At 38.2% G+C, this 12512-nt stretch overlaps 1 protein-coding gene across 8 annotated transcripts in view; it reads right to left on the minus strand.

Moving 5' to 3' along the window:
* The window catches only part of CACNA2D3 (calcium voltage-gated channel auxiliary subunit alpha2delta 3), a 518406-nt gene that overhangs the window by 139573 nt on the left and 366321 nt on the right, over positions 1 to 12512 (minus strand). For 7 of the 8 annotated variants that reach the window (XM_032193911.1, XM_032193905.1, XM_032193903.1 and 4 more), the window contains one exon: positions 3563 to 3580. The exons of the other annotated variant lie outside the window; for it this stretch is intronic. In XM_032193911.1, coding sequence (XP_032049802.1) covers positions 3563 to 3580 — 18 coding nt within the window. The remainder of the gene's footprint in view (positions 1 to 3562; positions 3581 to 12512) is intronic. 8 annotated transcript variants of the gene reach the window in all.

Raw genomic sequence — 12512 nt, forward strand, 5'->3', positions numbered from 1 at the left:
TATCTGCTTCTGTTTGGTGTGCCTAATTTATTCGCTTCTACCTCTTCGCACAAGCTAAGTAGAACAAAACATCACAGCAGAAGAAGGACAACAGTTTTTGAATCCTGCTGTGTTTGTTCAAGAAAGCAAGTAAAGCTTTCCAACAAGGAAACAAAACACCTTTTCAAGCTATTAAAAAGGAATAGCTTTTGCTCATCCATGAATATAAAAACTGCTTTTCAAAAGTGTTTCAAAGATAACGTTCATTTTGGAAACCAAACTGAAAGTGTCAGAATATTGGTAAATTTGAGTTATTAGTTTATTATTATTTTCATTTTCACAATTATATGGGATGGCTACCTAGAAAGATGCAGAAAAGCAGCATAGATTACATGACATGAAATTTGCATTATGTTATTTAATTTGTCTGGATAGTAGCACTCTTTTAGCTACATTAGCTCTTCCTGGACATTTTCTTCTGAAAGCTGCATAAACATATTTAATCAGCATCTTTTCACTTGAAATTATAGGGTTTTGTTTGTTTGTTTGTTTTCTGAAGGGGGGGACTTTTTGTTGTTTTGTGGCATTATCTATTTTAAGTATAGGGAATATCACAAAAATCTTTTTAAGACAAATATCATGGTTCAACAGGCATCCAACTTTCAGTCCTTATACTTCATTTTACCTACACACCTACTCCAAATTTTCAACAATTTGTTATTTAACCGCCAGAGACAAACTAGAACCTACAGGTCTTCAAGATCGACAGCTAATTACCATAGAACATTGACTAGACACTGAGAAGACTGTACCCAAAATGATTTGCACAGACGGCATAGAATTTCGTTAAGATGACCAAGTATTTATAATGGATATAAAATAGTAAAGGTAAACTTGGAATGCCACATTTTTCTTTCAGATCACTAGAAGTTTAAAGGGAATGTGTTTAGAGAGACATGACTGTTTGAAATGTTTATAGAAAAAACATTTGCAATATGATGCATAGATTCCAACAAAAATACAGTACAAGTTCAGACACCATATGGCAAAACATGTACACCAGTGACTAAGTCATTCATAAAGGTATTATACATCAGCCCTATGCTGCTTTCCTTCACCTTGCAGATAGCGAGAGATTCTCTGGTTTGGGAGTTGCTTGCTACATTCTGGCCTGCTAGAAGAATGCCAGGATATTAAACTCTTTTTTTGTGTGTGTGTGGCATGAAATGGGAGAAAACCCTTGCCACCTAGAAAGCCCTGTTTGTGTCTGACATTTCACATTGTAGCTCCTGTTAAATGACAAGTAGATTTTTCATTGCTTTATGCAGAGTTGTGGCAATCTGTTGGCCAGTCTAAGACTGAACAGCAAGCCCCAATAGCTGGAAGTGGCCTTAATTCTCGGTGCATTCAAGTCAACTGCAAGGCTTGAATGGTGTCACAATGACCTCTAACAGGGGTATGAGAAGAATACTGCTATGAAGCATCTGTTTAGGGTTAGTTGATAGAAAAGCAGGGAGGTGACTGAGGGTACCCCCTCAGTCTTTTTTAGAGAGAGGTTTTGAGCCAAAACATTATTAGCACACAGCCACTGAGAGGCTCTGCAAGGGAATCCAAGAGATTCAAATCACAGAGCATTCAAAGCACAGAGATTCAAATAACATGGATCTGGGGTCAGGGAGAAAACTAGAATGGCAAAGTTTTGATAATCACATGTAAAATATCTCATAAAGATCGTCAGCCCATTAGGAACAGGGAAAGCCTGTCAATAAGAAATAACAAACATCATATCCTACCCAAAGCCTACAACTTTTATGAAGCTAACAGGTTATGTTCATGAAAAGGCTTACTCTTGCATAAAGCTACCAAAAGTCCTCACAGACTACTTGTGTCTATCCTCCCTCCCCATCCCATTCATTCCTTCCTACCCCCTCCTCTTTTTCTACATGAAAGTAGGGTACAATTAACTAGACATTATGCACACACACACAAAATACATGGCTCTGGTATTGCATTTGTTTGTTCAAGGGGTACTGAAAACTGGCATTTATGGTTTTCCATGAAAACTATTGCTGTTTTGTTTTTGTTTTTTCTCTAATCTGGAACTTGACTAATTTGTACCACTACACAATTTAATAGCTCAGAATTGTAGACCTCAAAATCTAAAATACAGCATCACAAGACACTGGAAAACAGCCTGATAGGTTATATCTTTCCCCACCAGCATATTTTTGCCTCACCCTACTTCTTTCTGTAAATTGTTAGGAGAAGCATTTGGCCATACACTTTTAAACAAGTAGGTTAACATTAATAAATCAAAGTTAGCCACTCTTTTAGTCCTTCTACTTGCTCAGAAAGCTGTAAACAGAAGATTTTTTTTAAATCCGTCTATTTCCATAAAAAAAAAAAAAAAAAAAAAAACAACAATTTTTGTTACCAAAATGTCACATTTCCTAGGCTCTGCAACACACAAGAACAAAATATGGACATAGCCCAGTGTCACAGACTATCGTGTAACCTGAAGATTTAAAACAGGTTTTTCTGAGATCCATAAGCAAAGAAATTTCATACATAGCATTATAAAAATACAAGCTCCCGTGCTCATATTTCTTGCTTTTTAAATTATAACACAGAATACATTAATTAACAATCTTAAAGTTTTGAGGTCCATGGATGCCCTAACTGTTCTGCAAAAGATCACTCGATCTAGAGCTTTCATTAAAAACTCAGATTTTATAATCATTCAAAGACTGTTACTAACACTGACTTTTAATTTCTTAATTGCTATGACATTCCCTATTAAAAGTGTTTTACCTACCACAAGAATGACTTGGATAAGTGAGTATTGCTATCCCCCAATACATTTGATTAAATTTTTCATTTCAATACTTCAAACCACAAACCAGCATCTAGATTTTCTGTTTTCTGGAAACGTTAATTATATTTGTAAAATACACAGGAATGATGCAACAAGCATCAAGCGATTCTTTGAGTTTGCCACAATTATTGTGCTTTCATGTATAGTGGTGACTCTGGTAACATACCACAGTGATGCTTAAAAGTTGTTTAAAAGTTGTTTAAAGAGAATTATATGAAAAAATACATGAAAATTATATGAAAATTGTGTGCAACCTATTAAAAAGGTCAACTGTTGGATGTATTCAGTGTGTTGATAGATACAGTGGGAAGCAGTAAAAGGGAACCAGCTACACTGTGGGTTCTGCAGTCTCTGTAAGAGATAAAATGATCCAGAGATGTTTCACAGAGTAACGGGCTGAATTTCTTTTTTCTTATTATTATTTCAAAATGTTGATAAAGTAGCTTCTCTGCTGTTTTCAAGCTGTAGGCCACTATATGCCTATCATGTTCAGATAGCTCATATGTTTGAAGAGCTGCTCTCAGCGTGTACCTTAGCTAGCCACATCATTGTCTTTATGTCAGCTACTTTTCTTTCTGTTTCAACTACAGATCCCCAATACAGTGAAACTGTTTCACTGATCACCACTGTACCATACTCACAACACCATAGAAGTGTGCAGGACTGTAGGCTACTTTGAGTAACTAAGATTTGAGTAAAATATTTTACCTTTTGAGCCTGAGGGAGCTGGAAAACAACAAAACAGAACAAGCAATCATTACAAATTAAATAAATTTGAAGAGCTATTTCAGTTGTTGTATTCATAAAAATCACAAACACAATAAAAAAAAAACACAACAACAACAACAAAGTATTAAAGAAACTACAGAAACTAAGTTTACAGTGTCAATTGATTCAACTTACTGAGGGCTTACATTAACGTAGCTCATTATTTGAGCTAAATATATTATATTATTATAGGCATCACAAAAGCATGCTGCAATTTGTTAAATACCATAGCGCTAAGATAAGGACTGTTTTCAGATATGGTATCACATTTGAACTGTGAAGTAGTCCCATCTTCCTGTACACAAATATAATACAACATAAATGTAGTTTCAGTTTTAAGACCAACCATTCTTGGTTGTAAACATCTAAACCTATAGTTACTAAGAATGAAATGGACATTAGGAGAGGTTTGTCATATTAAAGTAGAAGGTTGTATTCTTTGACACAGGAAAGAAAAACAAAATGGTAAGTAATAGAAAGTAACTGACTTCATGCAAACATTCTGTCATCGATGCATAATACACAATATGCATAGAAGAACATGTCTGTAGTGTAAACACAAGTATGATTATATGCACATACATGCCAATACATGGTGTTCATGCATAAATACATAATTGTATCACACATGTTCTTAGGTGTTCATACCTTATTGTATGCAAAGTATTTACAGTACCAACTCACATTAAAAGGCCTGGAGAGCAGGCAATAGACTCTACTACACACCAAACACCTTATTTATCAGAGTTGAAAAATGAGTTCTGTTTCTACTTTAGGAAAAAGAAAACGCATTGAAGGTTATGGAGAGGAACTCAGAAAAATAAACTATTATCAGCACACCAAACTCTTCACTTTTTTCCAAATTCTTCTCCTCTTACTTTCAAGCTCTGAGAGAAAGTCACCACACACAACAATTCAGCCTTGTAGTAAATCCACCTTCTCAAGAAATTTGCAATACAAATTGCTTCTTTACAGGCATAATCAACATGGAAACAGGCACATGAGTTAATACCAAATGCCAAAAGATCTTCAAGATCTCTAGTGATCTTCTGAAAGGCCTTCTATCATTGCTCAGAATTAAAACAGACAGAAAAAAACAACTTCCTCATAGTACTCTGCTACAAACTAATGCCCACATTAGTATGTCATGAATGAGAATTGTCACCTGTGATGCTTAATTCACGAATCCTGAAAGCAACCTGTCACAATTTTTCTCTGTTTTCACAATATAAAGCATAACAAAATTGGGGGCAGGGAGAATTGCTGCATATAAATTCCCTTTATCCTAAAACCTGAATGCATCAATAGTGAGATATGAGTGATGATTACACTGAAGCGTGACCTATATGTGTTTCTTGAAAGACTTTTTTAAATAACAGTTAATAAAGAAAGACGTAAAAAGGTTGCTGCAGAAATTGCAGATATCCGATGAACTTTAAATACATTAGCTAAATTGTGTGTAGATGCTTAGAGCACTACTTAAAGCAGCTCAACACTTTTCTGAACATTTTTCTACTTATTAGTCTTTGACTTGGTCAACAATTTTGAGAAGTCAGATCTTTTTATTTTTTCATTCAGAAAAAAAAAGGAAAGTTGAAATATCAATTTTCAAATGTTCTGTTGCAGTACTGAAACTGTTGTTCTCTCTAACGCTGCCTTTTTTGTCTTCTTGTTTTTAAATACCACCTTCTTCTACAACACATGTAAAAAATCTTGGGCATTCTTTCGTTGTTACCTATATAAAGGCAGGTGCAGTAAAGAATCATATCCAAATTTCCACCTTCCAAACAAATTTCAAAGAACTTTGCCCAAGCCGCTATGCAGAGCAAACTCAGGTGGTTTAATAATCAGCTAATTTGTATGTCATAGTCTACAAAACAGTGCTTGAAGTATAGTAAAGGTAACCAAGGCAACCAAGGCAATATTAGAATCATTGTAGAAATTCTTACTTCCAGGCTGGGGAGGGGAGGGGGATGGAACCTCAAAAAAATGATCAAAAAAAGCAACCATGAATGTATGCACATACACAGTGCTCTGTTGGGACTTCAAATTTGTAGCTGAATCCTTACAAAATTATTAGTACTGTTGATGCAACTTTCACTAATTATTTTCAGAACTTGAATTTACTCCTGTTTAAGCACATCTCTTCTGCTATTACGGCTTGGTCAGTTTCAGAAGGGACAGGCAGCATGGAAGGGTTGGTGATGTGCCTCTCTATATCAGAGAGAGTTTTGGTGTCGTGGAACTTCAGGCTGAGAATGATAAGGTTGAGTCCCTATGGGATAGAATCAGTGGGAAAACCAACAAGGGAAGCATCCTGGCGGGGGTCTGCTATAGACCGCCGAACCAGGATGAGGAGACTGATAAGGAGTTCTACAGGCAGCTGACAAAAGTTGCAAAATCGTCAGCACTTGTTCTTGTGGGGGACTTCAACTTCCCAGGTATATCCTGGAAACACAACACAGCCCAGAGAAAGAAGTCTAGGAGGTTTCTGGAGAGCGCGGAAGATAGCTTCCTGATGCAGCTGGTTAGTGAGCCTACCAGGGGAGGTGCCCCGCTAGACCTTCTCTTCACAAACAGAGAAGGACTGGTGGAGGATGTGATTGTCAGGAGCTGTCTTGGGCAGAGTGACCATGAAATGGTGGAGTTCTCTGTTCTTGGCGAGGCCAGGAAGAGGACCAGTAAAACTGCTGTATTGGACTTCCGGAGGGCTGACTTTGAGCTGCTCAGGACACTGGTTGGCAGAGTCCCTTGGGAGGCGGTTCTGAAGGGCAGAGGGGTCCAGGAAGGCTGGGCGCTCTTCAAGAGGGAAATCTTAATGGTGCAGGAGCAGTCTGTCCCCACGTGCCCAAAGATGAGCCGGTGCAGAAGAAAACCGGCCTGGCTGAACAGAGAATTGTGGCTTGAGCTTAGGAGAAAAAAGAGGGTTTATAATCTTTGGAAAAGAGAGCAGACCACTCGGGAGGACTATAAGGAAGCTGCAAGGCAGTGCAGGGACAAAATTAGAAAGGCCAAAGCTCATCTGGAGCTCAATCTGGCTATTGCCGTTAAAGATAACAAAAAATGTTTTTACAAATACATCAATGCAAAAAGGAGGACTAAGGAGAATCTCCATCCTTTACTGGATGCAGGGGGAAACTTAGTTACAAGAGATGAGGAAAAGGCGGAGGTGCTTAATGCCTTCTTCGCCTCAGTCTTTAGCAGCAAATCAGTTGCTCTCTGGATACCCAGTACCCTGAGCTGGTGGAAGGGGATGGGGAGCAGGATGTGGCCCTCACTACCCAGGAGGAAATGGTTGGCAACCTGCTACAGCACTTGGATGTACACAAGTCGATGGGGCCAGATGGGATCCACCCGAGGATACCAATAGAACTGGCGGAGGAGCTGGCCAAGCCACTTACCATCATTTATTGGCAGTCCTGGCTATCGGGGAAGGTCCCAGTTGACTGGCGGCTAGCAAACATGACACCCATCCACAAGACAGGCTGGAAGGTAGACCCGGGGAACTATAGGCCTGTCAGTTTGACCTCAGTGCCAGGGAAACTCATGGAGCAGATTATCTTGAGTATCATCACACGGCACTTACAGGGCAACCAGGTGATCAGGCCCAGTCAGCATGGGTTTATGAAAGGCAGGTCCTGCTTGACGAACCTGATCTCCTTCTATGACAAAGTGACGCGCTGGGTGGATGAGGGAAAGGCTGTGGATGTGGTCTACCTTGACTTCAGCAAGGCTTTTGACACTGTTTCCCACAGAATTCTCCTCAAGAAACTGACTACTCTTGGCTTGGACTGGCATACGCTTTGTTGGGTTAGAAACTGGCTGGATAGCCGGGCCCAAAGAGTCGTGGTGAATGGAGTCAAATCCAGTTGGAAACTGGTCATTAGTGGCGTTCACCAGGGCTCGGTACCGAGGCCAGTCCTCTTTAGTATCTTTATCGATGATCTGGATGAGGGCATCGAGTGCTTACCCTCAGTAAGTTTGCAGATGACACCAAGGTAGGTGCGTGTGTCGATCTGCTCAAGGGTAGGAAGGCTCTGCAGGAGGATCTGGATAGGCTGCACCGATGGGCTGAGGCCAACTGTATGAAGTTCAACAAGGCCAAGAGCCGGGTCCTGCACCTGGGGCGCAATAACCCCAAGCAGAGCTACAGGCTGGGAGATGAGTGGTTGGAGAGCTGCCAGGCAGAGAAAGACCTGGGAGTATTGGTTGATAGTCAGCTGAATATGAGCCAGCAGTGTGCTCAGGTGGCCAAGAAGGCCAACAGCATCCTGGCTTGCATAAGAAGCAGTGTGGCCAGCAGGGCTAGGGAAGTGATTGTCCCCCTGTACTCGGCTCTCGTGAGGCCGCACCTCGAGTACTGTGTTCAGTTTTGGGCCCCTCACTACAAGAAGGACATGGAGGTGCTAGAGCGGGTCCAGAGAAGGACAACGAAGCTGGTGAGGGGCCTGGAGAACAAGTCCTATGAGGAGCGGCTGAGGGAGCTGGGTTTGTTTAGCCTGGAGAAAAGGAGGCTCAGGGGCGACCTTATTGATCTTTATACATATATGTACATTAAAGGAGGCTGTAGTGAGGTGGGGGTTGGTCTATTCTCCCACAGGCCTGGTGACAGGACGAGGGGGAATGGTCAAAAGTTGCGCCAGGGGAGTTTTAGGTTGGATCTTAGGAAGAACTTCTTTATTGAAAGGGTTGTTAGGCATTGGAACAGGCTGCCCAGGGAAGTGGTGGAGTCACCATCCCTGGAAGTCTTTAAAAGACATTTAGATTTATAGTTTAGTGATATGGTTTGGTGGAGGACTTGATAGTGTTAGGTCAGAGGTTGGACTCGATGATCTTGAGGTCTCTTCCAACCTAGACAATTCTGTGATTCTGTGATTCTGTTTTTGCCATGTGAAGGAGTTATAGTCACATGGAATGCAAGTAAAGATTGATAATTACCAGCCAAATCAGATGCTCCATGCTTTCATTTAATAAACTACTTCTACACCTTTACTGGGATTATTTTCAAGAGCGCATTAAGAAGAGTTTGCAAATCCGTGTCCCATATTGTTTGTTACTTGTTGCTGAATTAAGTATGTCAATCCCTTTTATAGCAGTTTATAACATTAGGAGTATTTCCTTGCTCTGAAAGATGTGTAGTCAAAGCCTTGATTAAGAATAACAGGGGCAGCAGATAAGATTTACATTCCAATAGGATTTTTCCTGGGCTAGTACTCTTGTCACTTTTCACCTAAGCTTCAAAATCCAAGTCCACAGTCTTTTCCTGCAAAAAAACCTGTCTTTGTTGCAGCCAGATAAATCTTCATTCTGTTGTTGATTTGAAACTTGGCTGTTACAGGATCTGTATGCCAGCAATTCAGTTAATAATTGGTGCAAATTCCTTTGAAATAAATGATAGAAGTTTGTCTGACATTATCCCTTCTGGGAGGCCATAGGAAACAAATAATTTTCCTAACAATAACAGTAATAGTCTTCTGGTCTGACCCTTTATTGCATAGTCTAAAAATTGCATGTCTCTGTGAAAAACCCAGCAGATACCTTTGATTCCCGGGGTTTGCTTTATATACTGCCAAGAGGCAGTTTTGCAGTAAACTGTATGATCTTCTCCTGACCCTTAAAAAACACTGCAGGGCTTTCTATTCTACGTGCACCTATAGAAATCTGCGACATTTTGGTGACTTTATTCAGGTGCAACCACACCAAAGTAGCCAATGTTTCTTTTTGCTTTTCCGTTACTGTCTCTTCCTCCCTCTGGTGATCATCTCTAAAAGAAGATATGTGATAGGGCATATATCTGTTTGACTCGCTCCAAGTTTACCAGTTTTCTTAAAATGGCTGTGTCTGAAGTGCAGAAGGAAGTCTGTGGAAGACATATCCTAAGTTCCCAGATCTTGTAGTATACGGAAAGGAGAATAACATCTGAGTTGTAATTAATGAACTTCTAACCCTTCTGTCCAACAGCTTGCCAGCCGGAGAGAGCCCTTCGGAAGACTAGCACTGACTAGATCTCTGCTAACACTTCAGTAACAGAAAATAGAAACCTTTCATTTATGATGCTTGCAGTCACAACAAAAACACCCAAACCCAAATGACAAGACAGCACTGGTGAATCAGAGTAAGAATGAAAGCAAGAGATTGTGTAAACACTACTGAATACAATATAACATCCCCATCAGTAACAGCAATCAGAGATGACCCTCTTGTCTCGGACTGGTGTTTCCGTAATACCTTAAGAATAATTAGACTTCAATTTTGCAGAAGGATTTTAAATTTCTAAACATAACATAAAACATATTCCTGAAAATATTTCCTCTTCAGGAATAGGGAACAATCATGACATTTAAAATTACAAAATATAACAGTCTTTGGATTGATTCCAAAAAGTTTATCAGTATTTTAAGGTAACATTTAAAAACACTCAGGTAGATTTTCTTTTGATTCAGCTGCTTGAAATATTTTCATTCAACGTTATTTGTATGAAAAATGAAATATGACTTAGGTATTTGCAGTTTCAACATTCTCTGACTTATACTCAGGCTTATACTATACTTACACTATAATATGACATTATACTGCAATATGAACACCTTTAGCAAGAATAATAGGGATTAATATTTGACTGCACTTTTTGACTGCACTTTTAATTAAGCAATTTATTTTTCTAATGGAGCTGTAATATCTGACAGCTTTAACATCCTACAAACATTCCAATAAGAAAGTTATGATTATGTGACATGATATTTATAGTTTTCTTTCAAAGTTGCAGTATATTCTTTTTCTTGAAATGTACCTATGTTTCAAATACATCTTTATTCATTTGCATTATTGCATACCTAACCATTCTCAGGGTCTATAAGTTGTTCTCAATTTAAATACTATGGACATTTTAAATTTTGATATATTTTCCAATAGAAGAGTAAACACTCTTTTACTCAATTCCTGCATAAGTGAATTCACTTGGACACTTCAAAGTATTTAAATATAGTACCTGATTTCTAGTGGAAGGAATAGTTTGGATCTACGTAAATACCAAGGGCCATGATTTTGTAAGTGACTTCATGGTAATTCCCAAACAAAATGACCATACATTTCTAAAATATTCTATGGCTGTTTCAGCAACATATTCAAATCATTATGTAGTTGTATGTCCTAAATTTCCAAGTAACCAAGTCTAGAAGCCTTACAGGAAAATATGAAGTTGTTGTTCTGTTGGATCAGAATTCAACCTTTCAATTGTTTGAAGAATTAAAAAGTAATGTCTCCTGAAAGACTAAATTACACTAATTTCTGATTATACAAAATAAATAAATAATTCTACTACTAGAGACAGAGACAGAAAAATAACATACAAATCATTATGAAATTAATGCTCTGTTTTCTATTTTTCTAAGGACTGCATGAAATTGTACTTGTCAAAAAGTTATTCCAACTCTGGCAATGCATTTCATTTAAAGTATTCATAAATAAAGCAACAACTCTTATTTTACATTCACTGACATTCCCACAATCCTATTCTCCTGCCAGGCATTTCAATATGTCACCAGTCTCAGAAAAGTGGTAACATCCATACCGACTTCACTGTTCCACAATCAGATACAATACAAAACAATTGAAATGGAGTACAAAAGTTACAATATTATATACAGTAAGAAATCAACTTTTATGAATACAGCTCTGATAGTTCAGCCATTTCTGTAAGTAGTTTCAGGGCTGCATTAACTTTCATGTCTTTGCATAGCTAACTTTCTGGTGGTTTGACAGCAGCATTCATTTCGCATTTCGCATACTGACTGTATTTAGAATTAAATGTATGCAATTTTTTGGAAATACACTTCCAGTAAAAGATCTGAAATACTGTTGCAAGCATGTGGGTCCTATAATTAACATCACAGCAAAAAGGAAGACATCAGTGAAACTCCTCAGGAAAAGAGATAAAAAAGAGGAGACAATGTATATATGTGCCAGATACTCTATAACGTAGGCTACTTCTTTATGGCATTGAGAGCGGTTGTATCACGGTAAAACCACCACAGGCATCACACAATGTAATTAAATATAGGGGTAGATGACAGTTTATTCTCTTGAATAGAAATAGAAAACATGTCATACAATGCTAAACAGGCTTCCTTTCACACATCTTTCCCAAAATGGCAAGTATAGAGTATGGAGTATAGAAAGAACGTTCAAACTCTCAATTTTTTAGCAGAAAATGTAGATTTTCTGCTTTAAAATACACTTAGTTGGTATGAGATACATCATTTATATGTTACAATTTTGACAAAATTTCTGGTACAACCTATGCATTAATTCTCCTCTTCTTAGACCCGTGTAAGTACTAGAGGCACCAGAGGTAATTATGTGCATACAGGAAGGCAAAATGCAACCTCCTGCTGGGATGTTCCTGAAGTTAAGATTTCAGTATAAATATTGAGAGTGATAACAACATGCAGTTTACTGGGCCAACATCTGTGAGGGAAATGCATTTGTTTTTTCAAGGACTTCAACACCAAATCTTTCTTTGTGCACGTAATTGTTTTACTGAGCTATGACATATTCTGCAATAACTACAGCATTTCAGTCAAGATAGACTCTGCACTGCATGCAAAGTATTCCAGTCACAGAAAATGTAAATGTTGCTATGGAGAAAAGCCATAAAATATAGATGAAAACTATCATCCTAGATCTCTCTTTCTAAAGAATTTTATAAAGTTGACAGAAAGAAGCTAGCTCTTGTGAAAATGAAAAAAAAAAATAGTATATGTTTCAGATAAGATATCAGATTGGAATTAAGAAATAACAGAGCACACTGAAGAATTACATATATATTCCAAACATCTTCATAATAAAATGGCACCATCCTTCAAAGGTTTTACATTTTCTAAAGTACAAG

Source organism: Aythya fuligula, chromosome 10 (genome assembly GCF_009819795.1).
Source record: "Aythya fuligula isolate bAytFul2 chromosome 10, bAytFul2.pri, whole genome shotgun sequence".
NCBI lineage: Eukaryota > Metazoa > Chordata > Aves > Anseriformes > Anatidae > Aythya > Aythya fuligula.